At 40.3% G+C, this 27,144-nt stretch overlaps 1 protein-coding gene across 1 annotated transcript in view; it reads left to right on the top strand.

The window, feature by feature from the left end:
* DNAH3 (dynein axonemal heavy chain 3) overlaps positions 1-27,144 on the top strand; it is a 189,277-nt gene that overhangs the window by 28,830 nt on the left and 133,303 nt on the right. The window contains exons 14-17 of the mRNA XM_079946098.1: positions 16,798-16,982; positions 18,186-18,309; positions 24,966-25,119; positions 25,908-26,052. Of these exons, the coding sequence (XP_079802224.1) occupies positions 16,798-16,982; positions 18,186-18,309; positions 24,966-25,119; positions 25,908-26,052 (608 nt within the window). The remainder of the gene's footprint in view (positions 1-16,797; positions 16,983-18,185; positions 18,310-24,965; positions 25,120-25,907; positions 26,053-27,144) is intronic.

Raw genomic sequence — 27,144 nt, 5'->3', positions numbered from 1 at the left:
TGAGGTAGGTAAAACATATATAAGACACCCTACTGAATGGAGAGAGAAAAACTAACTTGTCTGATTAGGTGAGATTGAGTCTTCTGAACCCTTGCTACTTCATTGTCCTGTAATTGCTGAGTGCAGTACCTTCCTGTTTCCAGTGATTAGGTGTGCCCTAGAAAGGGGTGCTCTGGTCATATAGGCAGGGGGCACCTTGGAGTGCATTGGTAAGAAAGTGGGCATGCCATCCATTTCCACTACAGGTACAAGGTCTAAAGTTGCTAGAACAATGACCTGAAATATTGACCAGAAACACAAGGCCTTGAGTTAGAGATATAAGAAATTATCCCTCTGGTCTAGCTGTTTGTTTCCTTCAGGGTAGGAAATCTTGTCCAAACAGTGACAACAAGGTAGAGAGAGGCTGTAGATTGATGCAAAATGTATTGGTCTCCCTTATGGCATCCCCTACACCAGAAAGAGAGTGGTCCTGTGCTTACAGGACACCTGGACCTTTATATTTTAAATGATATTATAAGTACGTGTAGAAGACAGTATTTCTTTTTTTTTTTTTTAACATCTTTATTGGGGTATAATTGCTTTACAATGGTGTGTTAGTTTCTGCTTTATAACAAAGTGAATCAGTCATACATATATGTTCCCGTATGTCTTCCCTCTTGCGTCTCCCTCCCTCCCACCCTCCCTATCCCACCCCTCCAGGCTGAAGACAGTATTTCTTGTCCTTAGTTTATTCCTAGATATTGCTAAGGTGTTATGTTGGTCCAATTGTTAATGTCGTCAACCCATATTCAGGACTTTTTAGAGGGTCTAGTAGTTAATGGGTATAAAGGAAAAACTCAATTCCGTCTACCTCCTGAGTACGGAAAATCCAGTTCTTCTCTACTGTGTCTTTTCTGTGTGTCTCCTATATATTTTTTTATTGGAGTATAATTGCTTTACAATGTTGTCTTAGTTTCTGCTGTACAAAAAATTGAATCGGCTGTATGTACACATATATCCCCTCCCTCTTGGACCTGCCTTCCATCGCCCCCATCCCACCCATCGAGGTCATCACAGAGCACTGAGCTGAGCTCCCCATGCTATACCGCAGGTTCCCACTAGCTATCTGTTTTACACATGGTAGTGTATTTATGTCAAACCTAATCTCCCAATTCATCCCACCCTGCCCTGCCCCCCCGTGTCCACATGTCCATGCTCTACATCTGCATCTCTATTCCTGCCGTGGAAATAGGTTCATCTGTACTATTTTTCTAGATTTCACATACATGCATTAATACATGATATTTGTCTTTCTCTTTGTGACTTACTTCACTCTGTATGACAGACTCTAGGTCCATTCATATCTCTACAAATGACCCAATTTCATTGCTTTTTAGGCCTGAGAGATATTCCATTGTATATATGTACCACATCTTCATTATCTATTCATCTGTCAATGGACATCTAGGTTGCTTCCATGACCTGGCTATTGCAAATAGTACTGCAGTGAACATTGGGGTACATGTGTCTTTCTGAATTATGGTTTTCTCTGGGTATATGCCCAGTAGTGGGATTGCTGGGTCATATGGTAATTCTGTTTTTACTGTTTTAAGGAACCTGCATACTGTTCTCCATAGTGGCTGTATCAATTTACATTCCCACCAACAGTGCAAGAGGGTTCCTTTTTCTCCACACCATCTCCAGCATTTATTGTTTGTAGATTTTTTGATGATGGCCATTCTGACTGGTGTGAGGTGATACCTCATTGTAGTTTTGATTTGCATTTCTCTAATGATTAATGATGTTGAACATTCTTTCATGTGTTTATAGGCAGTCTGTATATCTTCTTTGGAGAAATGTCTATTTAGGGCTTCCACCCATTTTTTGATTGGGTTGTTTGTTTTTTTGATATTGAGCTAAGTGAACTGTTTGTATATTTTGGAGATTAATCCTTTGACCATTGCTTTGATTGCAGATATTTTCTCCCATTCTAAGGATTGTCTTTTCATCTTGATTATGGCTTCCTTTGCTGAGCAAAAGCTTTTAAGTTTCATTAGGTCCCATTTGTTTATTTTTGTTTATATTTTTATTACTTTAGGAGGTGGGTCAAAAAAGATCTTGCTGTGATTTATGTCAGAGTGTTCCTCTCATGTTTTCCTCTAAGAGTTTTATAGTGTCCGGTCTTACATTTAGGTCTTTAACCCATTTTGAATTTATTTTTGTGTATGGTGTTAGTGAGTGTTCTAATTTCATTCTTTTACAAGTAGCTGTCCAGTTTTCCCGGCACCACTTATTGAAGAGACTTTCTTTTCTTCATTGTATATCCTTGTCTCCTTTGTCATAGATCAGTTGACCATATGTGCGTGGGTTTATCTCTGGGCTTTCTATCCTGTTCCATTGATCTGTACTTCTGTTTTTGTACCAGTACCATACTGGCTTGATTACTGTAGCTTTGTAGTATAGTCCAAAGTCAGAGAACCTGATTCCTCCAGCTCTGTTTTTCTTTCTCAAAATTGCTTTGGCTATTCGGGGTCTTTTGTGTTTCCATACAAATTGTAAGATTTTTTGTACTAATTCTGTGAGAAATGCCATTGGTAATTTGATAGGGATTGCATTGAGTCTGTAGATTGCTTTGGGTAATATATTCATTTTCACAATATTAATTCTTCCTATCCAAGAACATGGTATATCTCTCCATCTGTTTGTGTCATCTTTGATTTCTTTCATCAGTGTTTTATAGTTTTCGGTGTACAGGTCTTTTGCCTCCTTAAGTAGGTTTATTCCTAGGTATTTTATTCTTTTATATTCTTTTTGATGTATTGGTAAATGGGATTGTTTCCTTAATCTCTCTTTCTGATCTTTTGTTGTTAGTGTATAGGAATGCAAGAGATTTCTGTCCATAAATTTTGTATCCTGCAACTTTACCAAATTCATTGATTAGCTCTAGTAGTTTTCTGGTGGCATCTTTAGGATTTTCTATGTATAGTATCATGTCATCTGCAAACAGTGACAGTTTTACTTCTTCTTTTCCAATCTGTATTCCTTTTATTTCTTTTTGTTCTCTGGATGCCATGGCTAAGACTTCCAAAGCTACGTTGAATAATAGTGGTGAGAGTGGACATCCTTGTCTTGTGCCAGATCTTAGAGGAAATGCTTTCAGTTTTTCACCATTGAGAATGACGTTTGCTGTGGGTTTGTCGTATATGGCCTTCATTATGTTGAGGTAGGTTCCCTCTGTGCCCACTTTCTGGAGAGTTTTTAATCATAAATGGGTGTTGAATTTTGTCAAAAGCTTTTTCTGCATCTTTTGAGATGATCATATGGTTTTTATTCTTCAATTTGTTAATATGGTGTATCACATTGATTGATTTGCGTATATTGAAGAATCCTTGCATTCCTGGGACAAATCCCACTTGATCATGGTGTATGATCCTTTTAATATGCTGTTGCATTTGGTTTGCTGGTATTTTGTTGAGGACTTTTGCATGTATATTCATCAGTGATATTTGTCTGTAATTATCTATTTTTGTGGTATTTTTGTCTGGTTTTGTTATCATGGTGATGGTGGCCTTGTAAAACAAGTTTGGGCGTGTTCCTTCCTCTGCAATTTTTTTGTAAGAGTTTGAGAAAGATGGATGTGAACTCTTCTCTAAATGTTTGATAGAATTCACCTGTGAAGCCTTCTGGTCCTGGACTTTTGTTTGTTGGAAGATTTTCAATCACAGTTTCTATTTAGTTACTTGTGATTGGTCTGTTCATATTTTCTATTTCTTCCTGGTTCAGTCTTGGAATGTTGTATCTTTCCAAGCATTTGTCCATTTCTTCCAGGTTGTCCATTTTATTGGCATAGATTTGCTTGTACTAGTCTCTTATGATCCTTTGTATTTCTGCAGTGTCAGTTGTAATTTCCCCTTTTTCATTTCTAATATTAATGATTTGAGTCCTCTCCCTTTTTTTATTGATAAGTCTGGGGAAAGATTTATCAATTTTGTTTATGTTCTCAAAGAACCAGCTTTTAGTTTCATTGATCTTTGCTATTGTTTTCTTCATTTCTTTTCATTTATTTCTGCTCTGATCTTTATGATTTCTTTCCTTCTACTAACTTTGGGTTTTCTTTGTTCTTTTTTGTCTGGTTGCTTTAGGTGTAAGTTTAGATTGTTTATTTGAGATGTTTCTTGTTTCTTGAGGTGAGATTGAATTGCTATAAGCTTCCCTCTTAGAACTGCTTTTGCTGCGTCCCATAGGTTTTGGGTCATTGTGTTTTCATTGTCATTTGTTCCTATGTATTATTTATTTTCTCTATGATTTCTTCAGTGACCTCTTGGTTATTTAGCAGCGCACTGTTTAGCCTCCATGTGTTCGTGTTTTTTACAGTTTTTTTCCTTTAGTTGATTTCAAATCTGATAGCATTGTGGTCAGAAAAGATGCTTGATACAATTTCAATTTTCTTAAATTTAGCAAGGCTTGATTTGTGTCCCAAGATATGATCTACCTTGGAGAATGTTCCGTTTACACTTGAGAAGAATGTGCATTCTTCCGCTTTTGGGTGGAATGTCCTATAAATATGAATTAAATCTATCTGGTCTATTGTGTCATTTAAAGCTTGTTTCCTTATTTATTTTCTGTCTGGATGATCTATCCCTTTGTGTAAGTGGGGTTTTAAAGTCCCCCACTATATTTGTGTTACTTTCGATTTCCCCTTTTATGGCTGTTAGCATTTGCCTTATGTATTGAGGTACTCCTATGTTAGGTGCATAAGTATTTATGATTGTTATATCTTTTTGGATTGATCCCTTGATCATTATATAGTGTCCTTCCTTATCTCTTGTAACAGTCTTCATTTTATCTGATATGACTATTGCTACTCCAGCTTTCTTTTGATTTCCATTTGCATGGAATATCTGTTTTCATCCCCTCACTTTCAGTCTGTATGTGTCCCTAGGTCTGAAGGGGATCTCTTGTGGACAGCATATATATGGGTCTTGTTTTTGTATACATTCAGCCAGTCTGTGTCTTTTGGTTGGAGCATTTAATCCATTTACATTCAACATAATTATCAATATGTATGTTCCTATTACCATTTTCTGAATTGTTTTGCATTTGTTTTTGTGGATCTTTTTCTTTTCTTGTGTTTCCTGCCTAGAGAAGTTCCTTTAGCATTTATTGTAAAGCTGGTTTGGTGGTGCTGAATTCTCTTAACCTTTTCTTGTCTGTAAAACTTCTGATTTCTCTGTCAAATCTAAATGAGATCCTTGTGGGTTAGCGTAATCTTTGTTGTAGGTTTTTCCCTTTCATATAAATATATCCTGCCACTCCCTTCTGACCTGCAGAGTTTCAGCTGAAAAATCAGCTGATAACCTTATGGGGATTCCCTTGTATGCTATATTTAGCTTTTTCCTTGCTGCTTTTAGTATTTTTTCCTTGAATTTATTTTTTGTTAGTTTGATTAATATGTGTCTTGCTATGTTTCTCCTAGGGTTTATCCTATATGGGACTCTCTGCGCTTCCTGGACTTGGGTGGCTATTTCCCTTCGCATGTTAGGGAACTTTTCAACTATAATCTCTTCAAATATTTTTTCAGACCGTTTCTCTTTCTCTTCTGCTTCTGGGACCCCTTTAATTTGAATGTTGGTGCATTGTTAAATGTTGTCCCAGAGGTCTCTGAGACTGTCCTCAATTCTTTTCATTCTTTTATCTTAATTCTGCTCCTTGGCAGTTATTTCCACCATTCTACCTTGAAGCTCACTTATCCATTCTTCTGCCTCAGTTATTCTGCTATTGATTCCCTCTAGAGTATTTTTAATTTCAGTTATTGTGTTGTTCATCACTGTTTGTTTGTTCTTTAGTTCTTTTAGGTCTTTGTTAAACATTTCTTGTATTTTCTTGATCCGTGCCTCCATTCTATTTCCAAAATTTTGGATTTTCTTTACTATCATTACTCTGAATTCTTTTTCAGGTAGGTTGCTTATTTCCTTTTCATTTATCTGGGATTGTGAGTTTTTACCTTGCTCCTTCATCTCTAACATATTTTTTTGTCATCTCATGTTTTTTCGATGGTTGGGTCTGTGTTCCTGTCTTACTAGTTGTTTGGCCTGAGACCTCCAGCACTGGAGTTTCCAGGTAGTTGGGTGGAGCCGGGTCTTGGTGCTGAGATGAGGACCTCTGGGAGACCTCACTCTGATGAATATTCCCTGGGGTCTGAGGTTCTCTATCAGTCGAGCAGTTTGGACTTGGCACTCCCACCACAGGAGCTCAGGCCCGACCCTTGGACTGGGAGCCAAGATCCTGCAAGCTCTGTGGCACAGGAGAAAAGAAAAAACAAGGAAGAACAATAACAAAGAATAAAAAAGAATATAAAATTAGAAAAATTTTAAAATCTATTAGAAAAAAATAAAACTGTAAATGAAACAACAACAATGTAAAACAGGGTTCAAGATGGTGGAGTAGAAGGACGTGCGCTCCCTCCCTCTTGTGAGAGCACCAGAATCACAGCTCACTGCTGAACAATCATCAACAGGAGGATACTGGGTCTCACCAAAAAATATAGCCCACATCCAAAGACAAAGCAGAAGCTGCCATGAGATGGCAGGAAGTGTGCACTCACAATAAAATCAAATCCCATAACCATTGGGTAGGTGGCTCACAAACTAGAGAACAATTATACCACAGAAGTCCACCCACTGGATTGAAGGTTCTGAGCCCAACGTCAGGCTACCCAACCTGAGGGTCCAGATATGGGAGGAGGAATTCCCAAGAATCAGACGTTGAAGGCTAGCAGGATTTGATTGCAGGACTTTGACAGGACTGGAGGAAACAGAGACTCCACTCTTGGAGGACACACACAAAGTAGTGTGCGCATCAATACCCAGGGGGAAGGTGCAGTGACCCCATAGGAGATTGAACCAGACCTACCTGTTAGTGTTGGAGGGTCTTCTGCAGAGGCGGGGGGTGGCTGTGGCTCACCACAGAGACAAGGACACTGGCAGCAGAAGTTCTGGGAAGTACTCCTTAGTGTGAGCCCTCCTGGAGTCAGCCATTAACCCCACCAAGAGCCTGTAGGCTCCAGTGCCGGTTGTCTCAGGCCAAACAACCAAGAGGGAGGAAACTCAGCCCCACCCATCAGCAGACAAGTGGATTAAAGTTTTACTGCTCTGCCCACCAGAGCCACACCCAGCTCTGCCCACCACCAGTCCCTCCCATCAGGAAGCTTGCACAAGCCTCTTAGATAGCCTCATCCACCAGAGGGCAGACAGCAGAAGCAAGAAGAACAACAATCCTGCAGCCTGTGGAACGAAAACCACATTCACAGAAAGATAGACAACATGAAAAGGCAGAGGGATATGTACCAGATGAAGGAACAAGATAAAACCCCAGAAAAACAACTAAATGAAGTAGAGATAGGCAACCTTCCAGAAAAAGAATTCAGAATAATGATAGTGAAGATGATCCAGGACCTCGGAAAAAGAATAGAGGCGAAGATTGAGTAGATGCAAGACCTGTTTAACAAAGACCTAGAAGAATTAAAGAACAAACACCTAGAAGAATTAAAGAACAAACAAACAGAGATGAACAATATAATAACTGAAATGAAAAATAAAGTAGAAGGAATCAATAGCAGAATAACTGAGGCAGAAGAATGGATACGTGACCTGGAAGACAGAATGGTGCAATTCACTGCTGTGGAACAAAATAAAGAAAAAAGAATGAAAAGAGCCTAAGAGACCTCTGGGACAACATTAAATGCACCCAAATTCACATTATAGGGGTCCCAGAAGGAGAAGAGAGAGAGAAAGGACCCGAGAAAATATTTGAAGAGATTATAGTCGAAAAGTTCCCTAACATGGGAAAGGAAATAGCCACCCACGTCCAGGAAGCACAGAGAGTCCCATACAGGATAAACCCAAGGAGAAACACGCCAAGACACATAGTAATCAAACTGGCAAAAATTAAAGACAAAGAAAAATTACCGAAAGCAGCAAGGGAAAAATGACAAATAACATACAAGGGAACTCCCATAAGGTTAACAGCTGATTTCTCAGCAGAAACTCTACAAGCCAGAAAGGATTGGCATGATATACTTAAAGTGATGAAAGGGAAGAACCTACAACCAAGATTACTCTACCCAGCAAGAATCTCATTCAGATTCGATGGAGAAATCAAAAGCTTTACAGACAAGCAAAAGCTAAGAGAATTCAGCACCACAAACCAGCTCTACAACAAATGCTAAAGGAACTTCTCTAAGTGGGAAACACAAGAGAAGAGAATGACCTACAAAGACAAACCCAAAAGAATTCAGAAAATGGTAATAGGAACATACATATTGATAATTACCTCAAATGTGAATGGATTAAATGCTCCAACCAAAAGGCAGAGGTTTGCTGAATGGATACAAAAACAAGACCCATATATATGCTGTGTACAGGAGACCCACTTCAGACCTAGGGACTCATACAGACTGAAAGTGAGGGGATGGAAAAAGATATTCCGTGCAAAGGGAAAGCAAAAGAAATCTGGAGTAGGAATACTCATATCAGATAAAATAGACTTTAAAATAATGTTACAAGAGACAAGGAAGGATACTAATGATCAAGGGATCAATCCAAGAAGAAGATATAAGAATCACATTTGCACCCAACATAGGAGCACCTCAATACATAAGGCAAATGCTAACAACTATAAAAGGAAGCTGACAGTAACACACTAATAGTGGGGGATTTTAACACCTCACTTACACCGAGGGACAGATCATCTGGACAGAAAATTAATAAGGAAACATAAGCTTTAAATGACACAATAGACCAGATAGATTTAATTGATATTTATAGGACATTCCATCTGAAAACAGCAGATTACACTTTCTTCTCAAGTGCACACAGAACATTCTCCAGGATAGATCACATCATGGGTCACAAATCAAGCCTCAGTAAATTTAAGAAAATTGAAATCATATCAAGCATCTTTTCTGACCACAATTCTGTGAGATTAGAAATGAATTACAGGGCAAAAAAACATAAAAAACACAAACACATAGAGGCTAAACAATATGTTACTAAATAACCAAGCGATCACTGAAGAAATCAAAGGGGAAATCAAAAAATACCTAGAAACAAATGACAAAACATGACGGCTCACAACTTATGGGATGCAGCAAAAGCAGTTCAGAGGGAAGTTTATAGCAATACAATCCTACCTCAACAAACAAGAAACATCTCAAATAAACAATCTTACCTTACACCTAAAGTGACTAGAGAAACAAGAACAAACAAAACCCAAAGTTAGTAGAAGGAAAGAAATCATAAAGATCAGAGCAGAAATAAATGAAAGAGAAACAAAGAAAACAATAGCAAAGATCAATAAAACTAAAAGCTGGTTCTTTGAGAAGATAAACAATATTGATAAACCTTTAGCCAGACTCATCAAGACAAAGAGGGAGAGGACTCAAATCAATAACATTAGAAATGAAAAAGGAGAAGTTACAGCAGACACCGCAGAAATACAAAGCATCTTGAGACTACTAGAAGCAAATCTATGCCAATAAAATGGACAACCTGGAAGAAACGGACAAATTCTTAGAAAGGTATAATCTTCCAAGACTGAACCAGGAAGAAATAGAAAATATGAACAGACCAATCACAAGTAATGAAATTGAAACTGTATTAAAATCTTCCAACAAACAGGGCTTCCCTGGTGGCACAGTGTTGAGAGTCTGCCTACCGATGCAGTGGACTCGGGTTCATGCCCCGGTCTGGGAAGATCCCACATGCCGCGGAGCAGCTGCCCCCGTGAGCCATGGCCGCTGAGCCTGCGCGTCTGGAGCCTGTGCTCCGCAACGGGAGAGGGCAGAACAGTGAGGGGCCGTGTACCACAAAAAAAAAAAAAAAATCTTCCAACAAACAAAAGTCCAGGACCAGATGGCTTCACAGGTGAATTCTGCCAAACATTTAGAGAGAGCTAACACCCATCCTTCTCAAACTCTTCCAAAAAATTTCAGAGGAAGGAACACTCCCAAACTCATTCTACAAGGCCACCCGTCACCTTGATACCAAAACCAGACAAAGATACTACAAAAAAATATAATTACAGACAAATATCACTGATGAATATAGATGCAAAAATCCTCAAGAGAAAACTAGTAAACAGAAGCCAACAGCACCTTAAAAGGATCATAAACCATGATCAAGTGGGATTTATCCCAGGGATGCAAGGATTCTTCCATATATGCAAATCAATCAATGTGATACACGATATTAACAAATTGAAGAATAAAAACCATATGATCATCTCAATAGATGCAGAAAAACTTTTGAGAAAATTCAACACCCATTTATGATCAAAAACTCCAGAAAGTGGGCATAAAGGGAACCTACCTCAACATAATAAAGGGCATATATGACAAACCCACAGCAATGGTGGGTTTCTCAATGGTGAAAGACTGAAAGCATTTCCTCTAAGATCAGGAACAAGATAAGGATGTCCACTATTATTCAACATAATTTTGGAAGTCCTAGCCACGGCAATGAGAGAAGAAAAAGAAATGAAAGGAATACAAATTGGAAAAGAAGAAGTAAGACTGCCACTATTTACAGATGACATGATACTATACATAGATATTCCTAAAATGCCACCAGAGAACTTCTAGAGCTAATCAGTGAATTTGGTAAGGTTGCAGAATACAAAATTAATGCACAGAAATCTCTTGCATTCCTATACACTAACAAGGAAAGATCAGAAAGAGAAGTTAAGGAAACAATCCCATTCACCATTGCAACAAAAAGAATAAAATACCTAGGAATAAACCTACCTAAGGAGGTAAAAGAACTGTACTCAGAAAACTAGTAAGACACTGATGAAAGAAATCAAAGATGACACAAACAGATGGAGAGATATACCATGTTCTTGGATTGGAAGACTCAGTATTGTCAAAATGACTGTACTACCCAAAGCAATCTACAGACTCAATGCAATCCCTGTGAAAGTACCAATGGCATTTCTCACAGAACTAGAACAAAAAAATTCACAATTTGTATGGAACCACAAAAGACCCCGAATAGCCAAAGCAATCTTGAGAAAGAAAAACAGAGCTGGGGGAATCAGGCACCCTGACTTCAGACTATACCACAAAACTGCAGTAATCAAGACAGTATGGTACTGGCACAAAAACAGAAATATAGATCAATGGAACAGGATAGAAAGCCCAGAGTTAAACCCACGCACCTATGGTCAGCTAATCTATGACAAAGGAGGCAAGGATATACAATGGCAAAAAGTCTTTTCAATAAGTGGTGCTGGGAAAACTGGACAGTTACATGTAAAAGAATGAAATTAGAACACCATGCACAAAAATAAACTCAAAATGGTTTAAAGATGTAAATGTAAGACTGGACACTTAGAAAGAGCACTCTTTGACATAAATCACAGCAAGATCTTTTTTGACCCACCTCCTAGAGTAATGAAAATAAAAAAAAAATAAACAAATGGGACCTAATGAAACTTAAAAGCTTTTGCACAGCAAAGGAAACTATAAACAAGACAAAAAGACAACCCTCGGGATGGGCGAAAATATTTAAAAACGAATCAACAAAGGATTAATCTCCAAAATATATAAACAGCTCATGCAGCTCAATATCAAAAAAACAAACAGCCCAATCAAAAAATGGGCAGAAGATCTAAATAGACATTTCTCCAAGAAGACATACAGATTGCCCAGAGGCATATGAAAAGCTGCTCAACATCACTAATTATTAGAGAAAAGCAAATCAAAGCTACAGTGAAGTATCACCTCACACTGGTTAGAATGGGCATCATCAGAAAATCTATAAACAACAGATGCTGGAGAGGGTGTGGAGAAAAGGGAACCCTCTTGCACTGTTGGTGGGAATGTAAATTGATACAGCCACCATGGAGAACAGTATGGAGGTTCCTTAAAAAACTAAAAATAGAATTATCATATGATCCAGCAATCCTACTACTGAGCATATAACCAGAGAAAACCATAATTCAAAAAGACACGCGCACCCCAATGTTCATTGCAGCACTCTTTACAATAACCAGGTCATGGAAGCAACCTAAATGCCCACTGACAGACAAATGGATAAAGTAGATGTGGTACCTATATACAGTGGAGTATTACTCAGCCATAAAAAGGAACGAAACTGGGTCATTTGTAGAGACATGGATGGACCTAGAGACTGTCATGCAGAGTGAAGTAAGTCAGAAAGAGAAAAACAAATATCATATGTTAATGCATATATGTGGAATCTAGAAAAATGGTACAGATGAACCAGTTTGCAAGGCAGAAATAGAGACACAGATGTAGAGAACAGACATATGGACACCAAAGGGGGAAAGTGGTGGGGGTGGTGGTGGTGGTGATGTGATGAATTGGGAGATTGGGATTGAGATATATACACTAATATGTATAAAATAGATAACTAATAAGAATTTGATGTATTAAAAAAATAAAATTCAACAACAACAAAAAAAGAATTTAGGTGGAATGGTAGAAAATGGAGTGGGCAGAATTAGAAATAACATTTCTTGTATATAGCCTTCTGTGTTTTTAATACAATGTAAGATTTTTACCCTAAGGATGGTATTGTTGACAGTGGCAGATTGAAAGCCACATTTTTTATTGGTTCCAATATTTAAATGGAAATCTGAATTGACTTTTATGTGAATTTATTCCTGAAAATCCATGCTGAAGGACATAGGAGTGTGGATCATCAAAAAGTTTTTAGCTTTTGTAAATAAAGTTGTAATCAACAACTGTAAAAAAAAAAAAAAAAAAGAAGAAGCAAGGTAAAACAACCACAACAGCAAAACAAAACAAAACAAAAAGCTGGAAAAGGCCTTAGCTGTGTAGAGGTGGGGGGGCTTAGGTCCGGCGGGGGCTTAGGCGGGGGCAGGGCTAGGCTCAGGACCAGAGCGGAGGTAAAAGGCAGGGGGTGGAGGGGTAGTGCCTAGGCTCAGTGCAGCCAGAGGGGGCCTTGGAGTGCTGAGGTTCAGGCCTCGGACCTCAGCAGGCCCCCTGGGGCCAGAGTGGGCAGGGGAAACACTGGCCCGTTTCCTTCTGATCCTCCTATTACCCCGAGTGTCTCTCTCCCTTCCTGCTGGCTGATCTCACCTTGGATGGGCCCCTCCCAAGCGAGTGTGGGAACCCCTCCCTTCCCCCAGCTTCCCATTAGGGGCACTGACCCTGTCTACGCTCTACTTTTCCTCCCCCTCCCTTCCTCCCACGCCCCCAGGGCACAGCAGCAGGAAGGGGCCTCCGAGGGCAGAGGATCAGACCCTGGACCTCAGCAGGCTCCCCAGGCCCAAGTGGGCGGGGGAAACGCTGGCTGTGTTCCCTTCTGATCCTCCGATCCCCAGAGGATCTCTCCCCATCCCCACTGATCCCCTCGCTGTGAGTGTGTCCCTCCAGGCATGGGAGCCCCTCCCCTCCTCCAGCCACCCCTCAGGGGCGCCTGTCCTGTCCAGCCTCCACTTCTCCTTCCCCCTTCCTCCCCCCACATCCCAGTCGCTTGGGGGTCCCTCCTGTCCCCTTAGGTGTCCAGGGCCCCCCATCAGCACCTGGTAGGTGCCCTAGTGGTGAGGACACATGAACTCTATGTCCTCCTACTCTGCCATCTTGACTCCCCCCCCCTTTACTTTTATATAGAACACTTCATTCTTGCCTCTGCTGATCACCAAATGTGTGGAGGATTTTCTCCACACCACACGATTCTGTAACACCAGCCAGGTGCCCTACAATTCAACTTAATTCTGACACTGTCTACCCAGAGATAGCATCAGCTTGCACAGGTTAAGGGCTCAGTCCTATAAAACTGCCCCCCATTACTTCAGACTCCAGTCACAAGTCCAGGTTGTCGCCTTGCTTCTGAGCAGCCAGCTATAGATTGAAGGTTCCAATGACCCCTTTCTTGGGTTTGATTAATTTGCTCCAAGCTTCTAATCATGGCTTGGTGTTTCCAGTGACCCACTCCTCATCCAGGAGCCATCTAGGAGCCCACCCTGAGTCACCTCACTAGAACAAAAGATACTCTTATTATCCATGAAATTACAGGGGTTTCATGGGCTCTGTGCTAGGAACCTGGGGCAGAGACCAACATATATTTTTTCTTTATTTCACAGTGGGTCTGCTACCACTCTTCTGGGCCCTTGCAGGAAGCGGATAGGTTAGCCACATGATATTTACTCTATGCTTTCTCATGCAAAAGGGAAGAAGAATGGATTCTTATCAGAGGGAGTCTATCACACTGAGAGGATCTACCTATATTAGGCTAGGCTACATGCTGTAACAAAGAGACCCAAGGTGTCATGATTGAAAATAATAGTTTATTCTTGCTCGGGATAGCTCCAGATTGGTGGGGAGACATATTGTGTGCATTCAGAGACTCAAGGAGATGATGACTTTACATCTTTAACATATAGCCTTCAAGGTCATTCTAAGTGTTGATATCCTAGACTGTTGGCAGGAAGAAAGAGCATGGAGGAATATGCAAGGACAGTTTCATGTGCTGTACCCGAAAGTGATACTTATCACTGCTTCCTACTTCCCACTGACTGGAACTCAATCACATGACCATACCTACTATGGACTGCATTGTGTCTCCCCCAGATTCATATGTTGAATCCTGTCTTAGTCCATTCAGGCTGCTAGAACAGAGTACCATTGGCTGAGTAGCTTATAAATACTAGAAATCTATTTCTAACAGTTCTGGTGGCTGGGAAGTCCAAAATCAAGGCTCTGGCAGATTTGTTTGTTGAGAGCCTGCTTCCTTGTTCACAGACCACCATCTTCTCATTGTATCCTCACATGGAAGAATGGGTGAGGGGTCTCTGGGGTCTCTTTTATAAAAACACTAATCCCATTCATGAGAGCATAGCCCTCATGACCTAATTATCTCCCAAAGGCCACCTCAAAATAACTGTTACAGGCTTGAGGACACAGCGGGGAAGGGGAAGCTGGGACAAAGTGAGAGAGTAGCACTGACATATATACACTACCAAATGTAAAATGGATGGCTAGTGGGAAGCTGTTGCATAAAACAGGGAGATCAGCTCGATGCTTTGTGACGACCTAAAGGGGTGAGAAAGAGAGGGTGAGAGAGAGGCTCAAGAGGGAGGGGATATGGGGATATATGTATACATACAGCTGATTCTCTTTGTTGTTTTACAGCAGAAACTACCACAACATTGTAAAGCAATTATACTCCAATAAAGATAAAAAATTTTTTAAAATACTGTTACATTAGGGATTAATTTCAACATACAAATTTTGGGAATACACAAACATTCAGTCTGTAGCAAAGCACTAATGCCCTATGTGACTGTATTTGGAGACAGGGCCTATAAGGAGATAATAGGACTAAAGGAGGTAAAAGGATGAGGCCCTAATCCAATAGGGTTGGTGCCCTTACAAGAAGAGAAACAGACAGAGCTTCTTTCCTCTCCACCATGTGAGGACACAGCGAAAAGGTGGCTATCTGCAAGCCAGGAAGAGAGACTTCACTAGGGACCAAATAGGTCAGTACCTTGACCTTGGACTTCCCAGCCTCTAGAACTATGTGAAAATACATTTTTGTTGTTTAAACCACCCAGTCGTAATATTTTGTTATGGTAGTCCAAACTGACTGGTAAAATACTCAACTAAAAATGCAGAGGAGGCTGGGAAATATAACCCAGCTCTGAGTCCAAAAGTGGAGAATACTGTGAATCCATGTAGCACAATAGATAAGTTTTCTGTATAGCAAGTTTCTGAATTGTATAAAAATTCATTTCTAAAATCCCAGCATCATCTGTAAAGATGTTTTAATCATTTTCTCATCAGTTTGATGCAATTACCTTCATTGTGGAGGGGTCTCCACACATTAAGAAGGAATATCAAGGACTGAAAACATTGAGAGGAGTGGTTTTTATCTATCTATAGTGTATGACCATCAACATGTAATGATCAATTAATAATAACAAAAACTATTATAGCTATTATTGGTAACATTTCTTGAGGGCTACTAGGCATGTGCTAGGCATGGATATATTGCAAATAACTTGTTCCTAATTGTAGTTAAAATGCTGAAGACTGTCATTCATTAGCTTTTGTATAAATTAGAGCATATTCAAATTATCCCTATAATAACATATTTTTTCACAGTCTTGTGTTCAAGGATAAGTGGGCAGTTAGATCTAGTGGTCCCAGTAGATGAATGTAAGTTTCTCTGTGCCACCAGAAATTACCTGCAGCACATGAGGATAAACTTGCTGGTGTACTGTTAAGAGGAGCGATTACAAATTAATTTAGTGTTCTACTTCAACATAAAATTGAGGAGTTGCTGCTGTTGGTAGTGGTGATATTGGTTATTGTTTTGGTCTAAATCTGTATTTTACCCATGGTGTATCTGTTAAGAGTACAAGCTTTGGAATCAATTAAACTAGTTCAAATCCTGGCTCTAACATCTACACATCATGTTGCTTTGGATAAAGTTACTCAGCCTCCCTTTCTTCCATTATAAAATGTTGATAATAATAGTTCCTAACTCTTGGAATTTTCGTGAAGATTAAATGAGTTAATATTCAGTGATTAGAATGGGGCATGTCATATAGTAAAGGGCCTAGTACATGTCATATATTATTATCATTTCTACTGTTATTATTTCTAAAATATGGTATGTATATGAATATTATCCATCAAGAATTTTCTGGTAGAGAAAAGTTGGAAAACATTGTTCTAGTCTCCAAATAGGAACCATGTTTGTTTAGTATAGTGGGTCTTATAAGAAAGCTATTTTTAGATAATGATGATGGCTGTTTCTTTCCCTGTAGCATCTGTAATCAGTACAGCATCGTTGCAGACAAAGTCAGTGAGATTCCTGTCAACACTGAGGAGCTGGTATTCCTCATTGAATTCTTAAAGAAATCCAGCGATGTCACCGTGTTCAAACTCAGGAGGCAACTTAAAGATGCAGCTGAACGGTTAGAGTTCCTGATGGACTATGCAGACTTGCCCCGTAAGTCCAATGTCATGTGTGTACATGCAACTGTATGTGTATATTTATATTTTTAAGGATAAGGAGCCAGGGGAAGGAGAGTTAGCAATTCTACCACTAAATATCAGTATCAGGAGAGCTACTTTGCAAGTGTGTCCATATAGTAGAGGCACTAATTCCACACCGGAATTTGAATCAAAGAGAATCTTATTTTTAGACAAAAAGAAGAAATATCTAGGAACTTGACTGGTTCTTAGATGCCTGTCTTTGCATATTATGCCTGGTGTTCCTGGGAAAGTCACTTTCAAATGCAGAGTCCTTTTATAAGTGGGTAGGTTGCATTCATCTATAATCTAAATACAATCCCACCTTTGAGGAGGCCAGGGCACTTTCCTTCATGCTCCTGCATATATTAAAAGGAAAGAAATGATCAGGGCCCCTTCAAGGCTTACTGAGCCAAGTTAGGACTCCGTAAGGACCTAACTTTGTAAGGACCGGGTTCTGAAGGAAAAACTAATATGCCCTCTACAAGCCAAGTTTCAGAGCCCTTTTCCACCTGGAAATACCTGTGAATTACCTGGTGTTCACAGTGTTTAGGGGAGATGGTTATGGAAGGTAGATATAGGGACTGGGAGTGGAAAGTGGTCCACCATAACCAGCCACCTGGACTCTCTCATTGTGGTCTCTGCCTCCTAAATTCCCAAGGGTACAGAGGGAACCCAGGGCATTTTAACTGACCAGAGCCATAAGATGGGTAGGGCATCTGGCATTGATATTATCACTGACCTTTAGCCAAAAGGGAGACTGAAACTCAGATGAGGTGAAATAGTTTAAAGAATAGTACAGAACTTCAACCTAGGTTTCTACTCAGACCTAGCCTGGGAAGATAATGAAGCACAATGGTTAGAACATAGGCTTTGGAGTTGGTTAGACTTAGACCTGGGTTTGAAATCTGCTCTGCTGTCTCCTACTGGTGTGACCTTGACCACTTGGCTTAACTTTGTTTCCCATCTGTTAAAACGGGGATGATAATACCGTCTACCTTCTAGCCTGGCCTGTGGGAAGTGTTCAATAAATGCTGGCTATCATTCATCAATAATGGGCCCATTCATTAATTGCCACCCCCATACTCACTTCTGTTGACCTCTTGTTCTGCCGAATTAATTCCCTGCGAGTTGACCTATGCTGAGCATTGTCCTAGAACAGACTGTGTGTGTTTTGCAGAAGAGGATATCAAACTGAACAGTACTCTGTTCCTCTGGCCAGACCAGATTGAAGATATCTTTGAAAACAGCCGAAACCTTCTCCTTAGCAAGAGGGATCAGGCAGAGACGGACCTCATTAAAAGGTACAGGGAAAGTCTGGGGTTGTTTTAGACATGATACCCAGCTTCATAACATGCCACATGCTCCTGGTTCTGTCTAGAGCCACCCCACCCAGCAGTGCGTGGGTGAAGTCGCAAGACAATTGGTGGAGAAGGAATTTCCTTTTGTTTCCCATTGAAGTATGTTCTCTTTAAGCCTGCTTCACTGTAGTGACGCCGGCCAATGCCTTCTCTCCCTGCCTTGAACAATTGGAATTTAGTGGTGCAGAGAGAAAAACACAAAAATAGTAACATGTAATAATAGCCTCACAATAATAATAGCAGAATTGTCAGCCTTACATTGGAGACTACAGATATGTGAGATATCAAGATAGGATAATAAAGGCATGGTTGGAGGCTGAGAAATTGCCTGTTTTGCAGCTGGTCTCGTTCAGTGCTAATGTGCCTGTAATCATTTATTCATTGAGTATTTATCATGGATTTTTACTGTGTGCTGTGCTCTATTCTAGACACATAAGTGTGTTTGACTGCTAAATAAATATTTTAATGCAGTGACAAAGAAAATATCGCACACTGAAAACATCAGACAATATCAAGTGAAGTGGGCCAAGTACCACATACATGGTAAAGACACACCTGTGTGCATGTGCGCGTGCGCACACACAAACACACACATCCCAGCTTGTAACACTTTGTTTAGGAACTGCAGATTCATACCAGTTACCATCCCCATCACACATGAAACTCCCACTACCCAACTTTAGGTTCCATAATCCCTGCAAATACTCAGGAGAAAGGAATAGGGTAGATAAAAGCAGGGATTTCTACACAGAACGGGAGTTTGGGCTGAAGGATAAACCCACTTAGTTGCTACCTTCAAAATATGACTTAGGTCTGTTGTCCAGAAGAAGAAGAAGAACAACAACAAAAGATGTGTGTGTGTGAGTATTTGTTTCTTCCTACAGCCTTCTTCCTCTACCTAAATGACTACTGTCCCCAGAACCCAGAATTTAGCCCAATGAGTAGAACTGATTTCTTTTAACTAATAGATTTTTATTTTTAGAACAGTTTTAGGTTCACAAAAAAATCGAGCACAAAGTATAGGATCCCCCTATACCCCCTCACCCCTTACACACAGCCTCCCCCATGGAACTGAGTTCTGATGCCTCACCAAGAAGCAGAACCATTTTGTAAGTTAGATGAACAGGAGCAAATTTCTTCATCTTTTTGAGCCTCAGTGTCCTCATCTGGAAAATGGGATAGTAGAACCAATCTCAGATCATCTCATTTTATGAGAGGTGTCATTGTATTGAAGGATGAAATGAAATGGTCTGAAGTGGCGCCTAGGTGGTGTCCAGCGCGTGACAGGCATTCAAGAGTGGTCAGCTTCTTTTGCACTTAAACGATGACTTCTTTGGGGAGAAAATGCTTCTTAACTTCCAAACCACTACCTTGTGAGCGTACTTCTAGAACATTACTGTAAGGCCATTTACAGTAACTGTTGAAGTTAAGAGGAGTGAGGGGTGTCTCCTGAAGAAATGGGAACAGGTGTCATTTATGATGAGAGGAGAGTGCCAAGCTTCTTCTTCTTGGAGGGCGACTCTAGCTTGACCCCATCAACTGGTCCCTGAGCTCTCAACCACAGAACTCAGCAGAGGAGCAGCTCTAGGGGCTACCTGCAGCCCTGGGCTCAGCCCTCTCTTTGGTGAAGTCTTAAACTTGCTGTCCATCATTTTTGCGTAGATCCTGAGAAAAACCTTTGAGGAGGGCTTAACAATATTCATTTATTCATTCATCTTCTGTGGAAACAATCCCATTCCCTCTCTAAGAGACTTGACCGTATTTTTCCAGCCCACGAGAATTTTTTGGCTTCAATGCTTATTTTTCCCCACTTGCTGTCCCCACTCCCTCTCCCAATTTCTTTTCCACCTTTCCTCTGTCCGCTCCCTGCCTGGTTGGCTGATACCTGCAGTCTGTAGCCTCTGGCTCCCGTGTCTGTTGGATCCAGACAGGGCCAGGCCAGTGGAGAGCACTCAGGAGGTTAGAGAGTGACTGCTGGGCTTCTTCCCCTCTCCCTCCCTGCTTGTTTCTGGGGCTCTGGCCAGTAGCTGCCTCCTTCCTGGATGACAATTCTTGCTCCTCCGTGGTTCCAGTTCTCATTATCCCCTCATCCCTAGGGATCATAATGGCTTCCCTCTGAGGCTAGTCTCTGGGTGCTTCACTCTCCCCTCTTTGTTCCTTTAACCCTACCCACATCTCACCTCTGTAAGTAGTCCCTTAATTAAAGTCTCTTTCTTTAAACATCAGAGTGAATTCTATTTCCCGCCAGAATTCTGACCAATCCACCATTTAAAAATTCTTGCATTATTCTCCCATAGACTCCAGGTGGTCCCACGAATAGAACTCAATTTACTTAACTGAATTTCCTGAGTATCTACTATTTACTAATGACATACATTTATATATGTATATATTATGGACATGAAAGCACTTTAGAAACTGTAATGTGCTAAGCAATTATAAAAAATTTAAAACAGTACAAACTGTCAGTTATAAAATATATATATATATATATAAAATATAAAATATGTTACAGGGATGTAATGCACAGCACAAGGAATAGAGTCAATATTTTATAATAACTTTGTATGGTGTGTAATCCATAAAAATATCAAATCACTGCGTTATACACCTGAGACCAATATATCAATAATATTGTTAGTCAACTATACATCAATAAAATTTAAAAAAAGAAATTTAAAACAATAATAATCATAATATTTTACAATAATCACTGAGTTTGTTTACCGTTTCCCTCTGGGAAGAATTCAAGAGTGCTTTTATCAGAGATTTATCTTTGTGTGTGTGTCTGTGTTTGGAGCCTCAAGAAGAATCTTAACGATGTGAAAAGGCACCCAGCAGCACCTAATTGTGTAGATAACAGGAGAATCCGCTTTCCCCTCATTTTGTTCCACTCAGTGGTAGGTTCCACGGGCCTGGAAGTGACCTGGAATATACATGACGGACATCTCAGGAATGTGAGCTGCTCTTTGCCATAAGAGTGCATCTTCTGGGAAGAAAGAAAGGTGCCTTAGGGGGAGTACCCAGATTGTGTTCTGGGATCCAGATAGAGCACAGTGCCTTGCAAATAGCAGGTGCTTACTCTTTAGATGAATGAATGAATGAGTGAATGAATGAGACTTTTTTCCAGTAAGGATATTCTCTAAAATTAATACCTACCAGACTCTAAAATCAGAGATTATTACAAAACAAAACAAAACAAAAATCTGAGAAGAAGCAGGCTGTCTCTCATAGCACTTATGTTCTCTATCTTTGAATCCTTAAGACTTTGGTGAAAAACCATCAGGGGAAGGAGAGGGTGGCAGTGGCCACCTTGCCCAGTTTCCTCTTGGGCTCCTGTCTCCATTCCTCTTCTCTGAGGATACAGAGAACAAAAGGGGCATGGGAGATGGAAGATAAAGCAGATAAATATGGAAGCTCTAGGAAGGAAAAGAACAAGGTGACAGAGCACAGTGATTGCATTCAATGGGCAAGTCAGGGAAAGGCTCATGTAAATAAGACTTGAAGGATGAGAAGGATCCCATCAAGGGAAGATGTGGGGAGGGAGAGAGTAGAAGGGGGTCCTGTCCAGGCATCGAGCATAGCGTGAGCAATGGCTCCACCATGGGAATACCTTTGCCTAAGAAGGAGAGTAGCTATAAAAGGAGGCTGAAGAGTTAGAGGAGCACGTCCTTGAAGTCGCGGTAATGAGTTTGGGTTCCTTATTAAATATGGTAGAAAGTCACTGATGGTTTTTAATCTGGGGACCAAAATGATATAATTAATTTTTTCTTTTTATGGTTTGTTTACTTGAATCAGAATTCAAAAATGTCTACAGCACTGCAGTTGGTTGACATGTCTCTTAGATTTCTTTTTATCTGTAGGTCCCCCCTCCATCTCCTTTGGTTTTTTCCTTGTAATTTATTTATTGAAGAAACCAAGTCTTTTGTCCCCAGATCTAGACTTTCCTGATTGTACCTCTGGGGTGTCATTTAATATGTTCCTCTGTGCTCTGTATTTCCTATAAAATTTTAATAACTGATTTAAATCCTGTTACTAATCTTTGTCCCTGATCTCCTGTGCTAATAGGTAGCAAAGAAAATTTAAGTTTGTCCGTGGGCAAGAGTACTGCATGCAAATATGAGGAAAAAGAAAACGGAGTCAGCCATATTAATATCAGATAGAGTCAAAGTCAAGGCAAAAACATTAGTGATTCAAACACGGTTACTTAGGTGGGTGGAATAACGTTAAAGCAGTCATCAACCCTTTTATATCAAATAATCACTCAATTAAAAATAAATGAAGTGAAACTTGAATAAGGAGATAATGGAAGTAAATAATTAAGAAACTTAATTTGTTGGATATGTATCAAACCTTCTACTCTACAATGGAAAAAACTGTTCTTAAATGTCCTTAGGGGACTTCCCTGGTGGCACAGTGGTTAAGAATCTGCCTGCCAATGCAGGAACACGGGTTCCACCCCTGATCCGGGGATATCCCACGTGCTGTGGAACAGCTAAGCCCGTGTACCACAGCTACTGAGCCTGCGCTCTAGAGCCCGCAAGCTGCAACTACTGAGCCCGCATGCCTAGAACCCGTGCTTTGCCACAAGAGAAGCCACTGCAATGAGAAGCCTGCACACTGCGACGAAGAGTAGCCCCTGCTCGCCGCAGCTAGAGAAAGCCCGCATGCGGCAACGAAGACCCAACACAGCCAAAAATAAACAAATAAATAAATATATTTTTTAAAATGTCCTTAGAACATTTACAAAAATTGACCATATTTTAGGAACTCCTCCCCAAGAAAAAATATTTAAAGAAGCAGAAACGATATTGGCCATACTCTGTTATAATAGTGTGTATTAGTTATCTATTTCTGCATGACAAATCATTCTGAAAAATAGCAACTTAAAACAACAAACATTCATTATCTCACAGTTTCTGTGGGTCAGAAATCTAGGTGCAGCTTAGAGTATACCTCTGGCTCAAGGTCTCTTACGAAGTTGCAGTCAGAATGTCAGCCAAGGCTGCAGTCTCATCTTAGGGCTCAACTGGGTGAGGATCTATATCCAGGCTCACTCACAGGATTGTTAGTAGGATTCAGCTCCTCATAAGCTGCTGGCCAGAAACTTCCCTCTATTCCTTGCTATATGGACCTCTCGTAGCATGGCAGCTGGCTTCCTTCAGAGAGAGAGAAAGAGAGAGAGAGAGGGAGAGAGACAGACAGAGAGAAAGTCACAGTCTTTTTGTAACCTAATCTTGAGAGTAACATCCCATAACTTTTGCCATATTCTTTGTTAGAAGTGAGTTACTAGGTCTAGCCCAGCTCAAAAGGAGACAGTTACAGAAGGATATGTAGTACCAGGAGGTGTGGCTCTTTGGGGACCTTACCAGAGGCTGCTTACCACACAGTGTAATTAGAAATAAAACCCAAATCAAACCATTGAAAATTAACTCTCTTAAATTACCTTGAAGAAAAAAAGAACATCAAAACTGCCATAACAGGATTAAGTGTTCTTAAGATAATAGCCAAATTTATGGTGTGTTACTATAGCTGTTCTGAATGGCAAATCCCCTTATTCATTCAATGAGTATTGATTGTTTTATGCCAGACACTCTTCTAAGTGCTGGAGATACAAAAAGGCATTAAGGAGATTAAAACTGCATTGATAAAGTTTAAATTCTAGTGAATGAGACTAAACATTTTTATAGTGATCATTATGTACCAGGCTTAATTCTGAGCATTTTGTATATGTTAGCTTATTAAATACTAAAGTAGGTACTTTATCCATCCCTGTTTTCTTTAGCTGAGGCATACAGAGGTTAAAGGACTTGACCAAGGTCATGTAGCTACTGTGTTGCAATGTAGGGACTTGAACCTAACCTGTCCAGCTCTAGAACCTGTCCACTTAACACTGTGTTAATCTACCTCGTTAGGAAAAGGGAGAAGTAAATTTGAGAACTGCTTTGTTGATAATATGGATGAAGTAGATAAATCTCTGGAAAAGTCTTCCCTGATCACTCTGGCTAAAGTAGCCCTTCACTTGCATCCACTAGGCACTCTGCCCTGTTCTGTTTTCTTCAGAACATTTATCACTATCAGAAGTATTTCATTTTTATCTATGTATGGATTTATCCATCCATCCATCTGTCCTTCCATTCATCCATTCATCCATCCATCCATATATGTTTACTGTCTGGGTTTCCCCAAACTAAAATACAAGCTCCATGAGGGTAGGGAGCTTCATAGTGTACTTCACAAATATATTCCTGATGCCTAGAGCAGTTCTTGATATTAGGCACTTAATAATAAATACCTAATGGATAAATGAATAATATGTATATACATAAATTTTATACATGTATATATTATATAGCATATGTATTATATATTTTTGATATATATTTACCTATATGAGAAACATCTGGAAATATTTAACCACCATAGGTTCAAAGCAGCTGTCTCTGGGAGGTGGGATTACAAATTATATATAATAACATATATTTATATAAGTTTTACATATATTGTATCAGAAGATCAAATTCTCCCCAGGCTTGAATTGGGTGAGCAATGCTGATAAATGGAAAGTCCAAGTGTGACTGGGCTGTCTTTACTTTCAGATGCTTAGAATTTGAGGCAAAACTTGAGGGCTACAACAAGGAACTGGAAGGTTTTAGGAAACGTGAAGTGATGACCACAGAAGAAATGAAGAGCAATGTTGAAAAGCTTAATGAGCTTTCAAAGAACCTAGATCAAGCACTGGTGGAATTTGAGGTTTGGGGTCTTGGGATGGGAACTTATGACTGTACTGCTCTGTTGGTTCTGGCCCTTGGTTTTGTGTTTTCCTAACATCACCTGTCAGGTGGATAGTATTAGTTGATTGACCAGTTCTTTCATTGGTGCTTTCGACTACCTTTTTCCACACCCCTACATTATACCAGCTTTTTTGTTAGTCACTGAGTACACAAAGAAGAATTATAATGGAATAATTGCTCACGTTTATTGAGCATGTATTATGTGCACAATGTGCAAAGGACTTCATGTGTGATATATCACTTAATAATATCCATAATAAACCTTTGTGGTAGGTACTGTATCTTCATTTATCCCTATTTAAAATGGGAGAACTAAGTCTTGGAGAAGCTAAGTAACTTGCCCTGAAGTTCACTAGTAAGTTCTTTAATCATTAAAGTTCTTACCTTTGAGGCAATTCAGCACAAGAAGGCAACATTGTGTTAACAGTTTCATATGTACTTTAACTAAAGTACATATGAAAATTGGGAAAATGGGGATATGGATATGATACAGTTGGAGCCAAAGTGATGGAGCAAGTGGAAAATTATCATAAAGTTTCCCCCAGCTAGATCTCAGCTGCCATGGCCCTCAGAGGTAGCACAGGGAATTCTTGCTTGAGTTCATGCCTTATTTCCCTGTCTTACTCTCCAGATGAACACGCATCTTCCTCAACTTGGTTTTCAAAGCACTGGGGAACTTGCCATGGTGGCTTCTAGGGTCCAGGAGAACCACCCACCCAATAAACAGCATCCCCTTTTGCCCTGCAGTTGATCAATAAGGAGGAGGAGCTGTTGGAAAAGGAGAAGAGTACCTTCCCTCTTCTACAAAGCGTGATGACCAACAAAGTGCCTTACGAGCAGCTGTGGACGACAGCCTACGAGTTTAGCATCAAGTCGGAGGAATGGATGAATGGTATACCGCATTCTCACTCTGCTGGGTCAGGATGGCGATGGGGTAGCAGATTCAACCCAGCCAGTTCTGAAATAAGATTGGGACCTCAGATTCTGGCTGGACTTTTTTCATATTCTCATTGTCTGGATTAAGGCAACAATAGTTAAATTTTTCTGATGTGATAATGATGGAAGGTGGGGATCAAAGCCCCAGATCTATTGCCAGGGTGAAATAGAATAGGCAGCCACCCACAGCCATGGGTTGGGTAGTGACTCAGAGAGGCAGGTGGTGGGAGAATAAGACGGCAGTTCCCCTATTACGCGGACGCAAGAAAGGCCAGAGTGCCATAGATGTCTGTAAACTACCTCTTTTACTATAGGTCCTGGACACTAGAGAGAGATTGAGGCGGTAGAGTCAACAGGACTGAATGATTGATCTGATATGGGGCAGGGAGCAGTGAGGGAGAGGAAAGCACCTGGGGTGAATTCCAGATTATTAGCTCAGGCAGTCTGGTGGATAAGGCCATCACTGAAAAAGAGAAATGACAGATTTGTTGGGAAAAAAACATCAGCTTCAATACACTGAGTTAGGTGTCTGCAAACATCCAAATGGGAAGATTAATCAGCGGTTCAGTATATCAGTCTGGATTGAAGTTATAGTGGGGGTGGGATTTATATTGGGGAATAATTGATATGTAAGAGTACAATTAAAAACCATCAATGACATCACCTGGGTAGAGTATTTAGGAGCAGAGGACAAAATCTGAGACCTCCAGAGTTGAGCCTTTAGCTTATTTCCAGTGCTTCAATATTTTTTAAAATTAATTAATTTATTTATTTTTGGCTGCATTGGGTCTTCGTTGTTCCGCATGGGCTTTTCTCTAGTTGCGGCGAGCAGGGGCTACTCTTTGTCACAGTGCATGGGCTTCTCATTGCGGTGGCTTCTCTTGTTGCGGAGCACAGGCTCTCGGTACGCGGGCTTCAGTAGTTGTGGCACACAGGCTCAGTAGTTGTGGCTCGCGGGCTCTAGAGTGCAGGCTCAGCAGTTGTGGTGCTCAGGCTTAGTTGTTCCACAGCATGTGGAATCTCCCCGGATCAGGGCTCGAACCCATGT

The sequence above is a fragment of the Stenella coeruleoalba genome (assembly GCF_951394435.1).
Source record: "Stenella coeruleoalba genome assembly, chromosome: 15".
In the NCBI taxonomy this organism is placed as follows: domain Eukaryota; kingdom Metazoa; phylum Chordata; class Mammalia; order Artiodactyla; family Delphinidae; genus Stenella; species Stenella coeruleoalba.
Note: the sequence above shows the minus strand (reverse complement) of the source record. Positions and strands in the feature narration are given on the sequence as shown.